Source organism: Salvelinus fontinalis, unplaced genomic scaffold (genome assembly GCF_029448725.1).
Source record: "Salvelinus fontinalis isolate EN_2023a unplaced genomic scaffold, ASM2944872v1 scaffold_0097, whole genome shotgun sequence".
Classification (NCBI taxonomy): Eukaryota; Metazoa; Chordata; class Actinopteri; order Salmoniformes; family Salmonidae; genus Salvelinus; species Salvelinus fontinalis.
Window position 1 is genome coordinate 110060 of NW_026600306.1, and position 21908 is coordinate 131967.

General features: G+C 42.7%; 1 protein-coding gene across 1 annotated transcript; it reads right to left on the reverse strand.

The window, feature by feature from the left end:
* Nucleotides 1–6024: 6024 nt before the first annotated feature.
* Nucleotides 6025–14873, reverse strand: LOC129843071 (uncharacterized). Its single transcript, XM_055911824.1, has 12 exons — nucleotides 14480–14873; nucleotides 11942–12002; nucleotides 10963–11253; nucleotides 10726–10827; nucleotides 10467–10614; nucleotides 10057–10358; nucleotides 9746–9953; nucleotides 9520–9651; nucleotides 7912–8054; nucleotides 7595–7807; nucleotides 7264–7499; nucleotides 6025–7105 (listed from the first exon to the last, which is right to left on the reverse strand). Exons 1-12 carry the CDS (start codon nucleotides 14688–14690, stop codon nucleotides 6669–6671), a joined length of 2484 nt encoding a protein of 827 aa, XP_055767799.1. The 5' UTR covers nucleotides 14691–14873; the 3' UTR covers nucleotides 6025–6668.
* Nucleotides 14874–21908: the final 7035 nt, after the last annotated feature.

Below are 21908 nucleotides of genomic sequence, written 5' to 3' on the forward strand. Positions count from 1 at the left end.
GTAACGGGTCTCGTCCCGTGTATTGTTACTATGGGTCTCGTCCTGTGTATTGTTACTATGGGTCTCGTCCCGTGTATTGTCGTAACGGGTCTCGTCCCGTGTATTGTTGTAACGGGTCTCGTCCCGTGTATTGTCATTACGGGTCTCGTCCCGTGTATTGTCATTACGGGTCTCGTCCCGTGTATTGTCACTACGGGTCTCGTCCCGTGTATTGTCACTACGGGTCTCGTCCCGTGTATTGTCGTAACGGGTCTCGTCCCGTGTATTGTCATTACGGGTCTCGTCCCGTGTATTGTTACTATGGGTCTCGTCCCGTGTATTTATTAGAGGTTTACACCTCGCTCATTGTTTGGGTTACAGCCTCGTGTAAAATATACGTGTTTGCTTTGGGCTTCGTCCCCGTCATGTTTATGACGTACGCATCTGTGGGTAGAAAAAAATATACCACATACACTGCTCAAAAAAATAAAGGGAACACTTAAACAACACAATGTAACTCCAAGTCAATCACACTTCTGTGAAATCAAACTGTCCACTTAGGAAGCAACACTGATTGACAATACATTTCACATGCTGTTGTGCAAATGGAATAGACAAAATGTGGAAATTATAGGCAATTAGCAAGACACCCCCCAAAACAGGAGTGATTCTGCAGGTGGTGACCACAGACCACTTCTCAGTTCCTATGCTTCCTGGCTGATGTTTTGGTCACTTTTGAATGCTGGCGGTGTTCTCACTCTAGTGGTAGCATGAGACGGAGTCTACAACCCACACAAGTGGCTCAGGTAGTGCAGTTCATCCAAGATGGCACATCAATGCGAACTGTGGCAAAAAGGTTTGCTGTGTCTGTCAGCGTAGTGTCCAGAGCATGCAGGCGCTACCAGGAGACAGGCCAGTACATCAGGAGACGTGGAGGAGGCCGTAGGAGGGCAACAACCCAGCAGCAGGACCGCTACCTCCGCCTTAGTGCAAGGAGGTGCACTGCCAGAGCCCTGCAAAATGACCTCCAGCAGGCCACAAATGTGCATGTGTCAGCATATGGTCTCACAAGGGGTCTAAGGATCTCATCTCGGTACCTAATGGCAGTCAGGCTACCTCTGGCGAGCACATGGAGGGCTGTGCGGCCCCACAAAGAAATGCCACCCCTCACCATGACTGACCGATCGCCAAACCGGTCATGCTGGAGGATGTTGCAGGCAGCAGAACGTTCTCCACGGCGTCTCCAGACTCTGTCACGTCTGTCACATGTGCTCATGTGCTCAGTGTGAACCTGCTTTCATCTGTGAAGAGTACAGGGCGCCAGTGGCGAATTTGCCAATCTTGGTGTTCTCTGGCAAATGCCAAACGTCCTGCACGGTGTTGGGCTGTAAGCACAACCCCCACCTGTGGACGTCGGGCCCTCATATCACCCTCATGGAGTCTGTTTCTGACCGTTTGAGCAGACACATGCACATTTGTGGCCTACTGGAGGTCATTTTGCAGGGCGCTGGCAGTGCACCTCCTTGCACTAAGGCGGAGGTAGCGGTCCTGCTGCTGGGTTGTTGCCCTCCTACGGCCTCCTCCACGTCTCCTGATGTACTGGCCTGTCTCCTGGTAGCGCCTGCATGCTCTGGACACTACGCTGACAGACACAGCAAACCTTTTTGCCACAGTTCGCATTGATGTGCCATCCTGGATGAACTGCACTACCTGAGCCACTTGTGTGGGTTGTAGACTCCGTCTCATGCTACCACTAGAGTGAGAGCACCGCCAGCATTCAAAAGTAACCAAAACATCAGCCAGGAAGCATAGGAACTGAGAAGTGGTCTGTGGTCACCACCTACAGAATCACTCCTGTTTTCGGGGGTGTCTTGCTAATTGCCTATAATTTCCACCTTTTGTCTATTCCATTTGCACAACAGCATGTGAAATTTATTGTCAATCAGTGTTGCTTCCTAAGTGGACAGTTTGATTTCACAGAAGTGTGATTGACTTGGAGTTACATTGTGTTGTTTAAGTGTTCCCTTTATTTTTTTGAGCAGTGTATTTAGTTTTACACAGATTCAATAACAATATAAGGTCAATAAAGGTTTTCTGTAAAATAATGACAGCATACTGTAGTTCAGATAGAGACTGATCAGCAGGGTGGGCAATATAGTACACATCTGTATCGTCTGCCTACAGATGCAGGTAGCAGTTTATTTTGACAAAACAATATTGTTAATGTATACAATATAGTTGTTTATTAGACATTATAACATATAAAACAATGCCTAGGAACTAAAGATGTTATATGCAACATTTGAACAACAATTTGACCACCCTTGGGTTACGATGTATATGACATGACAAGATACTTTAGTCATCTTTCTTTATTGACATGTTTATAATCCAAAAGTATGTTTTTAGAGGGGAGGGAAATACTGTTTATGTTAAACTGTAGAGAACAAGAACCTTTGGTGAATCAAGGAGTCCCTGATATTTTATATACTACACATGTCCAAAAAGCTGGTTCTGACAATAAACTTTTCAGTTTCAAACGTCAAGACAGGACCGTACTGTAGTACTAGACTATTACACTGTTATGTACTACTAATGTACTAGTATCTAAGATGTTAAGGAATATCAACAAGGGGTACATGCACACAATATAACACATTCCCACAGCATCTAAGGATACTGACACTGACATTATATTATGTTATGTGACAGTAGCATAAGGATACAGAACCAGTCAAAAGTTTGGACACATCTACTTATTCAAGGGTTTTTCTTTATTTTCACTATTTTATACATTGTAGAATAATATATGTGGACATCAAAACCATGAAATAGCAGTGAAGTCCTATTACCAGATAGGAAGTAGCAGTGAAGTCCTATTACCAGTCTTGTATGTATCAGTTCATGAGGGTTGCCTAATCACACATATGACATTTTGGAAAGATGTGACCTTTTTAACCCCTCAAAACAGCACCTATGACCTCAATGTAAGGCACTTCCGGTTGTCACAGGAAGCTACAATTAAACACATTTCCTCACTGGGACACCCGTTTACATAATCCTGAGTTTCAAGTCTTTATGTTAAAAACAGATTGATTTTCATAGGGTTGAATACCTCTTTTAGGGTCAACTTAACCACTTCCGGTTGCTCCAGGAAGCTGAAAAACAACACAGGTAATCCTTATAGTAGCCTGATTAGTTGTCATTGATGATAGTTTTCTAGGGTAACCCTAACCCACTTAGTCATCCAGTTGAATTTCGAGCAGCAGGCAATGTATTCCTAAGGGGAGAGAACTAAGGCACATTTAGGAATTGATTCACTGTTTTAAGGGTTCATTTCAAATGGTCTGAGTAAATAAGGAGGACCTCCCAACCATTCCTGTGGTTGAATTGTGTTTCTAGCCTCCACGGTTTGGCTGCTGTAACCCAAAAGCACCTTAAATTTAGGTCAGGCTTCATTCTGGGCCTAGAATGTACACACTCTCTCCCTATCTTAATGGATACCTTTATGAAATAGATTCTCTCTCTCTATGACAAAAGAGAACAGACATGGCATTGACTCAAATCAAATTTATTTATAAAGCCCTTCTCACATTAGCTGATTTCTCAAAGTGCTGTACAGAAACCCAGCTTAAAACCCCAAACAGCAAGCAATGCAGGTGTAGAAGCATGGTGGCTAGGAAAAACTCCCTAGAAAGGCCAGAACTTAAGAAGAAACCAGAATTTAAAAAAATTAAAGGATCAAGGCTGAGCAGGGACTTCATTGGCATTTGTACTTTGGTTCTTGTCCCTTTAAGGTTAGAAAGTCCATCAAATCCACATACTTTAGTGTAGACATTCATTTATTTATGATTTCATGACTGTTTGATAGTAGATCCCTGAATGGGAAAAAAACCCTTCTCCAAATAGAAGTATGTTTGTATCACAAATTATCTTACAGATATATCTTACAGATATTTTGACCATATCTGACAGGCTCCCCTCTGCAAGGCAATCAAAGGCTCCAGCTCACTGAACTGCCCCTCCCCTTTGCAACAGAAGATAATGAAATGTTGACATCCTGGGAAGATCACCTCCAAAGGTCATTCTCTTAGCCTATCAACAATTTTCTGACAGGGAAACATTCAAACTACAGGGACAATTTAAGCCTTTCCTGTGGCTCCAGGTCCATAGCTTAAATCAGTAAAGGTAATCCTTATAGTAGCCTGATGAGCTGTCATTGTAGGTGATTTTGCAAGGCAAATCATTCAATTACCCGTGAGGACCTGACATTTTCAGTCAAACTTGCATGGCTAAACATATTACAGAAATTACAGTTTTTGAATTTTTAAAGAGAGGTTTGTTGGGTTCTGAGAATATTTGTCCGTCAAGTTCTTACTCTAATATTTAGAACCAAACATGTTAATGGATAGTATTGTGTCCCATTAGACTTCAAGCAGATGGACCTAGCAGTAAAGAGAGAAGGTACATTTTGGAATTTATTCACTGTTAAGGGTTCATTTCACATGGTCAGAGAATATATGGAGGACCTCAAAAACATTCCTGTGGTTTAATTTGTGTTTCTAGCCTCAACGGATTGGCCGCTGTTACCCAAAATCACCCTCAATTTAGGTCAGGCCTCATTTTGGGCCTACTTTTTTGTCTTGAGAGAAAACAGCCCATGCTTCCTATGAACACAACTTTTTCAACATTTCAAGATAGCAGTTTGTTCAATAGGAGAACAGGGCTCTGGCGGGTTAGGTTTAGGTGAAAATGGACCTCAAAGAGAACAAAATACACAGGCGCATGTTCTCCAACTCTATTGCTCCTTTGGATACATCTTTATGAAAGCTAATCTACTGGAAGTGAGGAGACATTCCCAAAAGGAGGGGGGTAAAGGTTATTGTAGAATAAAAAGGTAAAATTAACATTTTCACATGTATGAGGAGGAGGGCCACTGCGGTGAGAACGGAAGACTAGGGCGCGGGCCAGGGTGGAGCCGCCGCGGGTGCAGATCTTGATGGTAGTAGCAAATATTCAAACGAGAGCTTTGAAGGCCGAAGTGGAGAAGGGTTCCATGTGAACAGCAGTTGAACATGGGTCAGTCGGTCCTAAGAGATGGGCGAACGCCGTTCGGAAGGGAGGGGAGATGGCCTCCGTCGCCCCCGGCCAATCGAAAGGGAGTCGGGTTCAGATCCCCGAATCCGGAGTGGCGGAGATGGGCGGCACGAGGCGTCCAGTGCGGTAACGCGACCGATCCCGGAGAAGCTGGCGGGAACCCCGGGGAGAGTTCTCTTTTCTTTGTGAAGGGCAGGGCGCCCTGGAATGGGTTCTCCCCGAGAGAGGGGCCCAAGCCCTGGAAAGCATTGCGGTTCCGGCGGCGTCCGGTGAGCTCTCCCGGGCCCTTGAAATTCTGGGGAAGAGGGTGTAAATGTCTGGGGATGTTTAAAAATGGAAAAAGCTCAACTTTCCCAAAATGCTCTCAAATTATAGGTCTAGTCACACTGGAACAGAGCATTTGTGATACATCACTGTGACTGTCCAATCTATGGATCTATGCAGCCTCAAAACAAGCTTGTTTTTACTGTATGTTCAAATCATTGCCCATTTTCGTAATACCTAATAAAACAAAATTGTATTCAGTTTACTGGATTTTAGGTGCACCTTACCAATCACATGAATCATCTCCTTTCCTCTTGTTGGCTTCTCCACTTGTCACAGCAGTGGAGCAGTGTAAACATTCATCTTTTAATGATTTCTTGACTGTTTGATAGTAGATCCCTGAATGGTAAAAAAAAAACTCTCCAAATAGAAGAAGTATGTTTGTAGCTCAAAATATTTTACAGATATATCTTACTGATATTTTGAACATATCTGACAGGCTCCCAGAGGCAGGGCAATCAAAGGCTCCAGCTCACTGAACTGCCCCTCCCCTCTGCAACAGAAGATAACGAAATGTTGACATCCTGGGAAGATCACCTCCAAAGGTCATTCTCTTAGCCTCTCAACAATTTTCTGACAGGGAAACATTCAAAACTACAGGGACAAACAATTGCTTCTGGCCTGTTCGGTTGCATTTGACTTTATTATTGTACCAAAACTTCTCAGACTAGAAAATACAATTAGAAAGTACATTTAGAAACTATGATTAGAAACTATGGCCAACTATATTCAAACTATGATCATATGCGATAATTAAAAATGGTGAGAAACTATGAATAAACTGTGAACAACGATGAAGCCATGTTTGTGTGTGTGTGATGATCTATTATTTAATATTGCACATTCTCTTTCAATATGTATAACAACAGAAGAAAACAAAATGTTGACAGGCTGGGAAGATCACTTCCAAAGGTCACTCTCTTATCTCCGCCACAGCACCACCCAAGGGGGGTTGTTTAGAGACCAATCAGATTTCAAGCTGACGGACCTAGTTGTCACAAAGCCATTCCAAATCTTCTCCTTCTCACATTTACATTTACATTTAAGTCATTTAGCAGACGCTCTTATCCAGAGCGACTTACAAATTGGTGCATTCACCTTATTCTCCAACAAAAGATTTTCTTGACACCCCATAGTCAAATAACAGTTCTTGTTGCACCTGAATGTCTCGTAGGGCAATGAAAAGGATGATGTTCCACACGTTGCCATCCTCTTCTAATTGCTGAAGCTGACCCTTTATGTTGCTTCTCTTTCTGGAATGATTTATCCTACGTCCAATTGTGTCCATCTCTGGGTGGCAAGGGCAGGGCAGTCTTTGCATCTATACAGTACGTTTTCCCTGACGATTCCTTGTAGAAGTAAAGGAACCCCATCTCGTCATTATCTGTTGCTTCCAACAATTCTTTCCCCTGCTTCCCTGAGAGTGGGAGACCGTGGTAGTCACAGACAACTTCCCCTTTAGCAAATGGACGTGTCGTCATGACCTTTTTTCCTTTATCAGGGTCAGTGGCAATGTACAGTCCTTTCCACTTCTGGGACTTCACCAGCTTCTTAATTGCCTTGTTGTCTTTTGGTGTGTCAGTGTTAATTGAAGGTTGCCAGTAACAAAGGACATTCTCCACTTTCACTTTGTTCTTCTCCCAGTGCTGCCTTTCAATGTATCTCTCTACTTGACTTGCAGTGGGCTGTCTTCTGGGGAAGTGCGCTGTAACCAAAAAATAAGTGTTATTAATAATTTCATTTATTCAATAGTAGAAGCCCTTATCAAGTAGTACTTTATTTACTGACTAAATACAGTACATTTTTGTAATATATAATATAACAAAATTGTATTTAGTTTAGTGTATTTTAGCTGCTTCGTACCGATCACATAATCACGTCTCATTTTCTCTTGCTGGCTTCTCCACTTGTCATAGCAGTATCTCTCATACGTTCCTGCAATCAGTCGTCTGTCCTTCGTCTTGATTGATTGTCCATCAATTGTGACAGGGAAGTGTTCATAGAAGAGTTTCAAGGTCTGTGCCTCATCCAACTTTTTGCTGCTGGACAATGCTCCTTTTCTCCTTGTGCTTGCACAGGAGGGGCCTGCAGTCTCACTACTTGAAAAAGGGAACATAACACATTTGTATCTATATGTAGCAGCATTTACAAGACAATGTAAAGTGTAATTTATATAAGTAGTGTAAATACTTACTCAGATTCAATGGACATGGCAACTTTGGAGATCAGCTTCATTTCCATGCAGGCATTGACTGTTGTCTTCAAGCAGTAATGCTTTTTAGTTGTAGCAGTTGTATGGGCCAAGTAGTCAGCAACAAGGGACATCTCTTGGTCTGTGAAGCTGGCTTTGGTATTTGTCTCAAAAACTTTTCTTGCTACCTGGCTCGTGATGTTGGGCAAGTTGTATCTGATGAAAGAACAAGAAAAACAGTTTGGTTTCAGAAAACTGTACTGTCCAAAAAGTATTGTGGAATGATTAAACGGTGTTCTCCTTAACAGTGGTGTACTTACTTGGCATGAAACCTTTGTAGGTCATTGGATGGGTTGTAGATGGGTTTCCCGGTTGTGGAAATGAAGAATCTCTCATCTTCTTGCATGTCATCAGAGTTTTTAAGAAAAGCTGGTCGAACATGTCGGTAGTACACATCGAACCACTGAAAATATAGACAACATTAATACATGTAAATAGGGGGCACCCGATTCACTTCTGGATAAAATCGTGCCCAATTTAAACGGCCTCGTACTCTGTCCTAGATCATATGATATGCATATTATTATTACTATTGGATAGAAAACACTCTGAAGTTTCTAAAACTGTTCTAAAATTATATCTGTGAGAAAAACAGAACTCATTTGGAAGGCAAACTTCCGAACAGGAAGTGAAAATTCTGAAATGGGTCTCTGTGAAAGGCATTGCCTATTCAATTGTCTTTTATTTATGGATCTGTATGCACTTCACACGCCTTCCACTAGATGTCAACAGGCAGTAGAACGTGGAATGAAGTCTCTAGCCTTTCCTGGGACCGGATGGGACTCGTTGGAGTGAGAGGTCAGCCATATTAGTAGTACTTGGCAACGCACTTCGGTTTGTCATATCGTTTTCTGCAATGCATTAGGTAGACACGAAGAAATGCTCCGTCTGGGAAGTTATTGGATTGATTTCTGAAAAACACCCTAAAGATGGATTCTCAACTGAGTTTGACCAGTTTATTCGACTATTATGAGTTTTTGAATTTTTCGTTCATGCGTAAAATCTTCATGGACACGTGAGCTCCACTATGCAAGCCAAAATTGCTAATTCGACAGAAGAAATGGACAATCTAAAACAAAACAACAATTTATTGTGGAATTAGGATTCCTGGCACTGCATTCTGATGAAAGATCATCAAAGGTAAGGGAATATTTATGATGTAATTTCGTATTTTCGTTTTTGACTCTTTGGACTCCATCATGGTGGAGAATGGCTGAGCGCTGTCTCAGATTATTGCATGCTGTGCTTTGTACTAAAGTATTTTTTTTTAAATCTAACACAGCGGTTGCATTAAGAACCAATGTATTTTCAATTATATATGCAACTTGTATTTTTCAGCAAAGTTTATGATGAGTTTTTCTGTTAGATTACGTGGCTGTCTAAAATTTCTCCAGACATTTTGGTGCCATTTGTGACCATGGCTGCAATGTAAAACCTAGATTTGTAGCTATAAATATGCAGATTTTCGAACAAAACATAAATGTATTGTATAACATGATGTCATAAGACTGTCATCTGATGAAGTTGTTCAAAGGTTAGTGATTAATTTTATCTCTATTTGTGGGTTTTGTGAAAGCTATCTTTGCGGTGCAAAACTGCCGTTGTGTTTTGGGCTATTGTGGTGAGCAAACATAAATATATGTTGTGTTTTCGCTGTAAAACATTTTAAGAATCGGACATGTTGGCTGGATTCGCAAGATGTTTATCTTTCATTTGCTGTATTGGACTTGGGATTTCATGAAAATATATTATATCATATTCCCTGTGGCGCTAGGCTAGGTTATGCTAGTCAGCGTTTCTGATGAGGAGGATCCCGGATCCTGTATTAAATCACATTCACAATAACAGATTGTAGTAAATATACTTACTGCATGTTCCTCCTCATCTAACAAAATGGTTGCAACTTGCTGCGTTGCTGTTTCGTGCATCTTAACACCGACGACAGTCCAATTCTCACCATCTGGCAACTTGCACGCGCTCCTTGAGAGCCATTCGCTCAGCTGCAATTGGAACAGTGACATATTAATAAAACAAATGCCAAAGAAGCAAATACAATTCAACATTATAGCAAATTTATGACATTAGTTAACTTACGGTCAAATGTTTGATCACTCCAGCCCTTTGGAGATGTTTGAGCATGAGCAGAGACTCAAGGTAGTACAGAACATGCAGTTGTTCAGTTTCCAGCAAGGATTCTTCATTCATGGCCTTCCCAATGATACACAGAAATTCGTTCTTCGCCACCCTCAAAATTTCCCAACATTCTTTTGGTGTCTTCGCAACTGACACCATCTGTATGTATCTGCAGAAAAACAATAATACATTAATTATTTTAAGAACGTTGATAATACACACTTATTAAAAATAAAAAAACATTTCTGTGAGGATCAATTGGAAATATATACCGTTTCCCAGTAGTTTCCTGAGACACCTGCTTGCTCATGGACTTCTGCAGTTCATTCAAGCATAGGAGGAAATGCTTGCATTGCTCAAACACGGCTCTGTCTGTCTGAATAAGGCTTGTAGTGGTGATGTTGTAGCGAATAAATCTCTTCAAATTCTTCATGTAGTTGGCAATGGTTTGCTTCTTCTGTCCGATGTCTGCAAGCTTGGTAAAAAATGATCTGCTTTTTTCCAAGTTATTAACAAAATCCAGCGATGGTTTGTTTGAGTCCATGTAAAACAAAAACCTTGACACATTTGCAACCTGTACATGAAAATAATATTAATTACATAGTTAATAACTACTTTAAAATCTATTAATTCTCATTAAAATATGTAAACAGTTAAATTAAAGTAACATCTCTGTACACACCTCCTGTTTGAAATTGGGAATTTTGTTGTCGTCACGGAGATATTTCCCAAATCCAGCCAGCAGATCACAATCCAGAGGGTGCTTTTGGTATAAACCACTGCTTTGCATCACCTTTCTCAGTTTGGTGTCCCATACCTGGTTCAATGGTCTAGAAAATATTTGGTATGCAGATTAGAATAAATAAAATACATCCATGTTTGCTTATATACTTCTACGTAGTACTTGTTAATGAAAATGATTTCTATTTGTATTTACTTACGGTTGGTACAGCGCCGACTGGTCATCTTCCATGTTGACGTCTGATTCTTCATCTATATTTTCATCTGTAGTTGGTGCCAACACTTGAGCCACTTCCACTTGGCTGAAATATCATACAGATTAACAAAAACATTTATATTATTTTACAATCAAACATAATTGGACAACAGTTCAAATGAGTTCCAATAGCATGTAACTTGCACATATATTATTTTATCAGTACAAAATAGTAGCTTACCCAGTTATTAGTTTGGCTTCTGGCTTGTTCGTAACAAAATGACCCATTTGTTCACGGTTCTTAATCAGAGGTTGGAGTGCGTACTGTTGTGTCACAATACAGCTGAGTATTCTGTAGTCAATAATCCTGCCGTGCCAAAGATGCTCTATCATGGAGTCGCGGGAATTACGAACTTCCTGATCAATCTTTTGTTTTGATTCTGTCTTCATGCAGACTCTGCTGAGATGTATAGATATGTTTTCCTGGTTCTTCACGCAAAATCTGCACACAATAGGGATCCTTCTTTGTTTTCTGTAACACAGTGAATGCACAATAAGTACATGTAATGAAGTTATTACTTAAAACCTCTCTGGGATATGTGGGACGGTAAAAAAGCTCAAATGTTTACAAAAATGGTCTCAAATTAGAGACCTAGTCACACATGAACAGAGCATGTGTGATACATCACGGTGACTGTCCAATTTATGGATCTATGCACGCTCAAAAATATGGATTTTTTTGCTGAAAATTCAATTCAGGTTTGTTTTTCAAAAAAGTCTGCGGATGTTTAAAATCTCAAAAAAGCTCCAATGTTTACACAAATGGTCTCAAAGTATACGTCTAGTCACACCTGAACAGAGCCTGTGTGATACATCACTGATCTATGATCACGGATCTATGCACCCTCAAAACTGGCTTGTTTTGGCTGTACGTTCAGCCTCAAACCAAGGTTGTTTTTACTGTATGTTCAAATCATGGCCTATTTGTCTAAATTGTCTGGGGGTGTTTAAAAATCGAAAAAAGCTCAACTTTCCAAAAATGGTCTCAAATTATAGGTATGGGCACACTGGAACAGAGCATGTGTGAGCTATGACTGTGACTTTCCTATTTTGGGATATATTCAGCCTCAAAACAGGCTTGTTTTTGCTTAATGGTCAAACCATTTTTTATTTCTCTAAATTGTTTGGGGGTCTTCAAAAATCAATAAAAAGTACTGTACTGGTGTCTTCTTGCTGGTTTGGACGTCCGTGTCTCTGGTTCCTCTGAGTCTGGTCTTTCTCCTGCCAAAGAAAGTGTGTTTTTTAAAATAGAGACCCGAATGAAACCTCCACATGATAAAACGGCATTGCTACGAGGGTAAATCCTGATCAGATCCCTCAATAACCTCAGCCCAGTTTTAACTATCTTGGTGTGATTTTAAATCAAATGTTGTAGAGTTTACTGGTAATTACTAATATTTACATTACTTATTTATTCATTCTGTTTTACAAGTCAGAACACAAAAAACGAAACAGTTCTAAATATATAACTTTCAAAGCTGTATGATACAGAATGCGACCTACAGTCGCGGCCAAAAGTTGAGAATGACACAAATATTAATTTCCACAAAGTTTGCTGCTTCAGTGTCTTTAGATATTTTTGTCAGATGTTACTATGGAATGCTGAAGTATAATTACAAGCATTTCATAAGTGTCAAAGGCTTTTATTGACAATGACATGAAGTTGATGCAAAGAGTCAATATTTGCAGTGTTGACCCTTCTTTTTCAAGACATCTGCAATCCACCCTGCTGTCAATTAACTTATGGGCCACATCCTGACTGAGGGCAGCCCATTCTTGCATAATCAATGCTTGGAGTTTGTCAGAATTTGTGGGTATTTGTTTGTCCACCCACCTCTTGAGGATTGACCACAAGTTCTCAATGGGATTACAGTCTGGCGAGTTTCCTGGCCATGGACCCAAAATATTGATGTTTTGTTCCCCGAGCCACTTAGTTATCACTTTTTCCTTACGGCAAGGTGCTCCATCATGCTGGAAAAGGCATCGTTCGTCACCGAACTGTTCCTGGATGGTTGGGAGAAGTTGCTCTCGGAGGATGTGTTGGTACCATTCTTTATTCATGGCTGTGTTCCTAGGCAACATTGTGAGTGAGCCCACACCCTTGGCTAAGAAGCAACCCCACACATGAATGGTCTCAGGATGCTTTACTGTTGGCATGACACAGGACTGATGGTAGCGCTCACCTTGTCTTCTCCGGACAAGCTTTTTTCCAGATGCCCCAAACATTCGGGAAAGGGGATTCATCAGAGAAAATGACGTTACCCCAGTCCTCAGCAGTCCAATCCCTGAATGACTTTAGCTTCCCTCCAGGCCTGAGGGCACACACTTTCTAGTACGCTTAAATTGAAGACAAGGCAAATAGGAGTGGCAATATCGGCCGCTATTATCCTCAATTTTCCATCCACGTTGTCAGACACAGGTGACAAGTCATTGTTGATATTTTTGCCCAAAATGTCATTGAAGATGCTCCAAAGATTTTTACTATCATTCTTCATGTCATTTATCTTTGTTTCATAGTGTAGTTTCTCCTTCTTTTTATTTAGTCACATGATTTCTCAATTTGCAATTTGTTTGCCAATCAGTTATACAGCCAGACCTATTTGCCATCTCTTTTGCCTCCCTCTTCATCATACCATTTTTTGATTCCTCATCAATCCACGTGGATTTAATAGTTTTTACAGTCATTTTCTTATCGGGTGCATGCTTATTAGTAACTGGGATAAGCATTTTCATAAATGTGTCAAGGGCAGCGTCTGGTTGCTCATTACACACCACGGACCAACAAATATTAATTACATCAACAACATAGGAATCACTACAAAAACTTATTGTATGACCTCTTTTACACAATATTAGGCCCAGCCTTTGGAACTGTGGTTTTCCTAGACATGGCTACTATATTGTGATCACTACATCTGATGGATCTGGATACTGCTTTCAAACACATTTCTGCAGCATTAGTAAAGATATGACCAAAACATGATGATTTCATTCCTCTACTGTTTGTAACTACCCTGGTAGGTTGACTGATAACCTGAACAAGGTTGACGGCACTGGTTACAGTTTGAAGATTTCTCTTGAGTGGGCAGCCTGATCACAGCTTTCCTCCAGTATTAGTTAATTAATTAACAGTGTCTTGAGTTTAGTTTGCCTGTTCTACAGTCTTGTAAAGATAGGGGGGTTGACTGGGACAGACAATGTAACATCCATGTTTTATGGAAGTTTTTGTAAAACATGCACCTTACATTGGATCATCTTTTAACTTTCTAAAGCTAACTTTCATCAAGGTTTTATATGGTCTATTGGTTTCTCTCTTTTCATTGGCAGAATCCTTTTTCAGTGTTATGATATTCATAATATCCATATCCACCAGTCTATCTTCCTGTCAACTAACAGAACTCTGCTGGTTGTCCTGGTAACAGATACCAGCCTATCTTCCTGTCAACTAACATAACTCTGCTGGTTGTCCTGGTAACAGATACCAGTCTATCTTCCTGTCAACTAACATAACTCTGCTGGTTGTCCTGGTAACAGATACCAGTCTATCTTCATGTCAACTAACAGAACTCTGCTGGTTGTCCTGGTAACAGATACCAGTCTATCTTCCTGTCAACTAACAGAACTCTGCTGGTTGTCCTGGTAACAGATACCAGTGGGCAGATCTATTGTATTTGTTCAAACTAAACTACAGCACTTACTTTGATGAGACAAATCTGATCCTTTCTTCTCTTCTCCTCCTCTCACAGTTCCACTCAGCCCCGTTGTTTTCCTGCAGTCCACTAGCTGCACAGACAACTTCTTCATACCCAGCAGTAAGGTGCTACCGGGAGAGGCACGACACGGGGACTCCGGGAGGGTGGAAGGGCTAGCATTTTCCTGGTAACCATAAAGAGGGGACAGACATATCATTATGGATGCTTATGTCACTGTTGACATAAAGTGCTTTACAGAAACCCAGCCCAGACCCCGATAGAGCAAGCTGTATGCTAGACCAGACCAAGCTGTACCATCTGGTGTTCTGATCTGGAGAGACTCTTCTCTGACTCATCAGCATCAGGATGTTGTTGAGGCTCCCCAGAGGATCCAGGATAGTCACGTCTCTCTCCTGTGTGAATGACAACATCAAACAGACAGTAAACTTATGACATTTACATACATTACATTTAAGTCATTTAGCAGACGCTCTTATCCAGAGCGACTTACAAATTGGTGCATTCACCTAATGACATCCAGTGGAACAGCCACTTTACAATAGTGCATCTAGATCTTTTAAGGGGGGGGGGGGGGGGGGGGGGGCAGAAGGATTGCTTTATCCTATCCTAGGTATTCCTTGAAGAGGTGGGGTTTCAGGTGTCTCCGGAAGGTGGTGATTGACTCCGCTGTCCTGGCGTCGTGAGGGAGTTTGTTCCACCATTGGGGTGCCAGAGCAGCGAACAGTTTTGACTGGGCTGAGCGGGAACTGTACTTCCTCAGTGGTAGGGAGGCGAGCAGGCCAGAGGTGGATGAACGCAGTGCCCTTGTTTGGGTGTAGGGCCTGATCAGAGCCTGAAGGTACTGAGGTGCCGTTCCCCTCACAGCTCCGTAGGCAAGCACCATGGTCTTGTAGCGGATGCGAGCTTCAACTGGAAGCCAGTGGAGAGAGCGGAGGAGCGGGGTGACGTGAGAGAACTTGGGAAGGTTGAACACCAGACGGGCTGCGGCGTTCTGGATGAGTTGCAGGGGTTTAATGGCACAGGCAGGGAGCCCAGCCAACAGCGAGTTGCAGTAATCCAGACGGGAGATGACAAGTGCCTGGATTAGGACCTGCGCCGCTTCCTGTGTGAGGCAGGGTCGTACTCTGCGGATGTTGTAGAGCATGAACCTACAGGAACGGGCCACCGCCTTGATGTTGGTGGAGAACGACAGGGTGTTGTCCAGGATCACGCCAAGGTTCTTAGCGCTCTGGGAGGAGGACACAATGGAGTTGTCAACCGTGATGGCGAGATCATGGAACAGACAGTCCTTCCCCGGGAGGAAGAGCAGCTCCGTCTTGCCGAGGTTCAGCTTGAGGTGGTGATCCGTCATCCACACTGATATGTCTGCCAGACATGCAGAGATGCGATTCGCCACCTGGTCATCAGAAGGGGGAAAGGAGAAGATTAATTGTGTGTCGTCTGCATAGCAATGATAGGAGAGACCATGTGAGGTTATGACAGAGCCAAGTGACTTGGTGTATAGCGAGAATAGGAGAGGGCCTAGAACAGAGCCCTGGGGGACACCAGTGGTGAGAGCGCGTGGTGAGGAGACAGATTCTCGCCACGCCACCTGGTAGGAGCGACCTGTCAGGTAGGACGCAATCCAAGCGTGGGCCGCGCCGGAGATGCCCAACTCGGAGAGGGTGGAGAGGAGGATCTGATGGTTCACAGTATCGAAGGCAGCCGATAGGTCTAGAAGGATGAGAGCAGAGGAGAGAGAGTTAGCTTTAGCAGTGCGGAGCGCCTCCGTGATACAGAGAAGAGCAGTCTCAGTTGAGTGACTAGTCTTGAAACCTGACTGATTTGGATCAAGAAGGTCATTCTGAGAGAGATAGCAGGAGAGCTGGCCAAGGACGGCACGTTCAAGAGTTTTGGAGAGAAAAGAAAGAAGGGATACTGGTCTGTAGTTGTTGACATCGGAGGGATCGAGTGTAGGTTTTTTCAGAAGGGGTGCAACTCTCGCTCTCTTGAAGACGGAAGGGACGTAGCCAGCGGTCAAGGATGAGTTGATGAGCGAGGTGAGGTAAGGTAGAAGGTCTCCGGAAATGGTCTGGAGAAGAGAGGAGGGGATAGGGTCAAGCGGGCAGGTTGTTGGGCGGCCGGCCGTCACAAGACGCGAGATTTCATCTGGAGAGAGAGGGGAGAAAGAGGTCAAAGCACAGGGTTGGGCAGTGTGAGCAGAACCAGCGGTGTCGTTTGACTTAGCAAACGAGGATCGGATGTCGTCGACCTTCTTTTCAAAATGGTTGACGAAGTCGTCTGCAGAGAGGGAGGAGGGGGGGGGAGGATTCAGGAGGGAGGAGAAGGTGGCAAAGAGCTTCCTAGGGTTAGAGGCAGATGCTTGGAATTTAGAGTGGTAGAAAGTGGCTTTTGCAGCAGAGACAGAAGAGGAAAATGTAGAGAGAAGGGAGTGAAAGGATGCCAGGTCCGCAGGGAGGCGAGTTTTCCTCCATTTCCGCTCGGCTGCCCGGAGCCCTGTTCTGTGAGCTCGCAATGAGTCGTCGAGCCACGGAGCGGGAGGGGAGGACCGAGCCGGCCTGGAGGATAGGGGACATAGAGAGTCAAAGGATGCAGAAAGGGAGGAGAGGAGGGTTGAGGAGGCAGAATCAGGAGATAGGTTGGAGAAGGTTTGGGCAGAGGGAAGAGATGATAGGATGGAAGAGGAGAGAGTAGCGGGGGAGAGAGAGCGAAGGTTGGGACGGCGCGATACCATCCGAGTAGGGGCAGTGTGGGAAGTGTTGGATGAGAGCGAGAGGGATAAGGATACAAGGTAGTGGTCGGAGACTTGGAGGGGAGTTGCAATGAGGTTAGTGGAAGAACAGCATCTAGTAAAGATGAGGTCAAGCGTATTGCCTGCCTTGTGAGTAGGGGGGGAAGGTGAGAGGGTGAGGTCAAAAGAGGAGAGGAGTGGAAAGAAGGAGGCAGAGAGGAATGAGTCAAAGGTAGACATGGGGAGGTTAAAGTCACCCAGAACTGTGAGAGGTGAGCCGTCCTCAGGAAAGGAGCTTATCAAGGCATCAAGCTCATTGATGAACTCTCCAAGGGAACCTGGAGGGCGATAAATGATAAGGATGTTAAGCTTGAAAGGGCTGGTAACTGTGACAGCATGGAATTCAAAGGAGGCGATAGACAGATGGGTAAGGGGAGAAAGAGAGAATGACCACTTGGGAGAGATGAGGATCCCGGTGCCACCACCCCGCTGACCAGAAGGTCTCGGGGTGTGCGAGAACACGTGGGCAGACGAAGAGAGAGCAGTAGGAGTAGCAGTGTTATCTGTGGTGAGCCATGTTTCCGTCAGTGCCAAGAAGTCGAGGGACTGGAGGGACGCATAGGCTGAGATGAGCTCTGCCTTGTTGGCCGCAGATCGGCAGTTCCAGAGGCTACCGGAGACCTGGAACTCCACGTGGGTCGTGCGGGCTGGGACCACCAGGTTAGGGTGGGCGCGGCCACGCGGTGTGAAGCGTTTGTATGGTCTGTGCAGAGAGGAGAGAACAGGGATAGACAGACACATAGTTGACAGGCTACAGAAGAGGCTACGCTAATGCAAAGGAGATTAGAATGACAAGTGGGCTACACGTCTCGAATGTTCAGAAAGTTAAGCTTACGTTGCAAAAAAATAAAAATAAAATACAAGATCTTATTGACTAAAATGATATAGTACTGCTGGCTGGTGAAGTAGCCTGGCTAGCAGTGGCTACGTTGTTGAAAGTGAAGCTGGCTAGGTAACCTCGACAATTTCACTAAATTTCTCTAAACTACACAATTATCATGGATACAAGGACAGCAAAGACAACTAGCTGACCATCTATTGCAATTACAGAGTGTTACAAGAGGCATGAATATTTGTCTAAAAAGGGCCTAAATTAGCCACTTTAATTATGCTTTTGTTTGTGATGAGTGGTATAAAATACTTTAAAGTACGATTTAAGTAGTTATTCAGGGTATCTGTACTTTACTATTTTTGACTAATTTGACTTTTACTTCACTATATTCCTAAAGAAAATTATGTACTTTTTACTCCATACATTTTCCCAGACACCCAAAAGTACTCATTACATTTTGAAGGCTTAGCTGGACAGGAAAATGGTCCAATTCACGCACTAATCAAGAGAACATCCCCGGTAATCATTACTGCCTCTGATCTGGCGGACTCACTAAACACACGTTTCAATTGCAGATTGTCTGAGAGTTGGAGTGTGTCCCTGGCTATCCGTAAATGTAAAAAATTTAAAATACGAGAAAATGGCACCATCTGGTTTGCTTAATATAAGGAATTTGAAATTATTTATAATCTTTACTTGAGAAACTTCAGTATATTTTAGACTTTTACTCAGGAAGTATTTTACTAGGTGACTCACTTTTACTTGGGTAATTTTCTATTCAGGTATCTGTACTTTTACTCAAGTATGACAATTGCGTACTTTTCCCACCACTGTGATGCAAATGTTAAAGGGCGGTTCCACAAAATGGGTGCATTTTGCATCCCTTTGATATTTTAAGTAAAAATGATGCACTGTATATTATATTTTAAAAGCCTGTTATATTAGAATAAGTGCACTTTAATATAGACCACATAGAGAATTCAATAAATACAATTTTGAAGTGCACAAAATATATGTACCAATGGCAGATTGCCCCTTAAACAACCCCTACAGTACTGAACAACATATTAAAGTGCAGAACTTCAGTATAATGCCCCTTAAAAAACACAGTTCAACAACTGCATAGTTTGTGTCCCTGTTTTTAAGACAGTACTCACTGGTGGTAATCGGAACTTCAGTCTCCTCTTTTACTCGAAAAGGTTCTTCCTCTTCTTTCAATTTTACGGCATCTTCCTCCTTTTTGATTCTGAAAGCTTCTACCTCTTTTTCCACTTTGACAACCTCTTTCCCATATTCCTCTTTCACTGTAATATCATCCTCTTGTTTCTCCTTTTTCATTCTTCAAGCCTCTTTGCCTCCTTTCACCAGAGTTTCTTTCTCCGTCTAGATTTGTGCGTTTATGCTCTGGGAAATTAGCCTAGTGCAGTATCAATGTAACACATTTGCTAATTTAACAAGTAAATTACGTTTATAAATGAACCAGTAGATAGGTCAACAGAATTATGTTCGAAACACTAAGAGTAATATACACAAGAATGGTCTAAAGAGTTTTAGGTTTGTTAGCAAAGCCCCGCGTGGTTAAACCAGAAGCCTTTTGTCGCTGTTGAAGAAGCCTCCTGTCCCGTCCACTAGATTATACGTCACGCAAGAAGCATCACCTGAAAGACCCCAACACACCCTTTCTGCTGGCTGGAGTGGGTAACGCAGTTTGGAAACAATAGTTACTACACTTTTATATTGGAAAGAACGTCATAATAATTTAACAATAAGCTGATATATTTTCTCTTACGTCTTACAAATAATACCGTCCTGTATACAGACGTAGAAGCTTAATAGTATAATAATAATAGCGACCCTGGGTTTATAATTGCGGAAATCGACCGTGCCGCACGAGCATGCTTCTGCGGCACAGTCGATAGCGCGCCGGACCTCGGGCTACTGTTTCATTACAATATGAATATGTAAATGTTGAATAAATACTTATATGATTAGGTAGTGTTTTAATACACATTTGCTCTGTTCATTTTTTACATTCGTTTTTATTTAGATGTGACGGTACTATTCCCTTAAAGCTACGCTCTTTAAGATACAAATCATCCTGTAAACCAGGGGTGGGCAACTCCAGTCCTCGGGGCCTGATTGATGTCACACTTTTTCTCCCTCCCTAGCAAACACAGCTGATTAATCAAACTGCATTCTAAACTGAAGATCATGAATTGTTGATTATTGGAGTCAGGTGTGTTAGCTGGGGCTGGGGCAAAACTGTGACACTAATCAGGCCCTCGAGGACTGGAATTTCCCAACCCCGCTGTAAACAATAGAGCAAATACATCACATTCAAATAGCACTTGATTATCTGTAGTGCTTTACACTGAGTCTACAAAACATTAAGAACACCTGCTCCTTCCATGACATAAACTGACTAGGTGAATCCAGGTGAATGATATGATCCCTTATTGATGTCACAAGTTAAATCCACTTCAATCAGTGTAGATGAAGGGGAGGAGTCAGGTTAAATAAGGATTTTTACGCCTTGAGACAAATGAGACATGGATTGTGTATGTGTATCATTCAGAGGGTGAATGGGGAAGACAAAATATTTAAGTGTCTTTGAACGGGGGATGGTAGTAGGTGCCAGGTGCACCGGTTTGTGTCAAGAACTGCAAAGTTGATGGGTTTTCCAGCACAACAGTTTCCCATGTGTAGCAAGAGTGGTCCACCATCCTAACAGTGCCGTTTAAGATGAGGCAGAACGATTTGTTTTTTCATGAGCATGGCCTTATTTCTATTACAGAATATTAGATGACTGCCAATCATATTCCATTCACCCTGTTCAATGTAACAGCGATAGGTTTAGACTACTACATGATACTAACATTTCCCCTATACCTATCATGAGGCTGCTACAACCTGCCTGTGAATTAAAGTTTACAACGTAGGTGCACACAGGTCGAGAGAAAAATTTGAGGTGACAGACAGTGACACATTCAATACCGCCTTGCACACTCTTGCCTGCATCTAGCTGATATACGGTGTAATCATTAGTCCAACAGTTGCAAACGAGAGTTTCTATTGGACAAATTCAGGTATGTTTATCCCCGTTTTGTTCCGTTTAAGAACCGTTTTTCAACAACAATCGGCGGAATGTGTGATCTAACTTGAACTTTATGTAGCCTATATTTGATGTGATATATTCCTTTCGAGACAGGATTGTGTCACGGCACAGATCTGGGGAAGTGTACCAAAACATTTCTGACACATTGAAGGTCCCAAAGAACACAGTGGCTTCCATCATTCTTAAATGGAAGAAGATTGGAACCACCAAGACCCTTCCTAGTGCTGGCGGCTCAGCCAAACTGAGCAATAGGGGGAGAAGGGCCTTGGTCAGAGAGGTGACCAAGAACCCGATGGTCACTCTGACAGAGCTCAAGAGTTCCTCTGTGGAAATGGGAGAACCTTCCAGAAGACCAACCATCTCTGCAGCACTCCACCAATTAGGCCTTTATGGTAGAGTGGCCAGACGGAAGCCACTTCTCCGTAAAAGACAAAAGAAAGCCACCACCCAAAAGGACACTTTAGAGACTGGAAGGGAAAAGGTGCATGTGCTCTACACAGGTAGAGCCGTATCTGTCCATGTTACCTTAAACAAAGCAGGCACTGCTTCATGTGGCCTCACCTACACCCACCTTAATAGCCCATATGCCACTGGGTGAGAGAAATTGTCATAGTTTTAGGGCAACATTATGTGAGGTGTTATTATGTGTTGTTAGCGATGAGCTTTGGTCAATTTA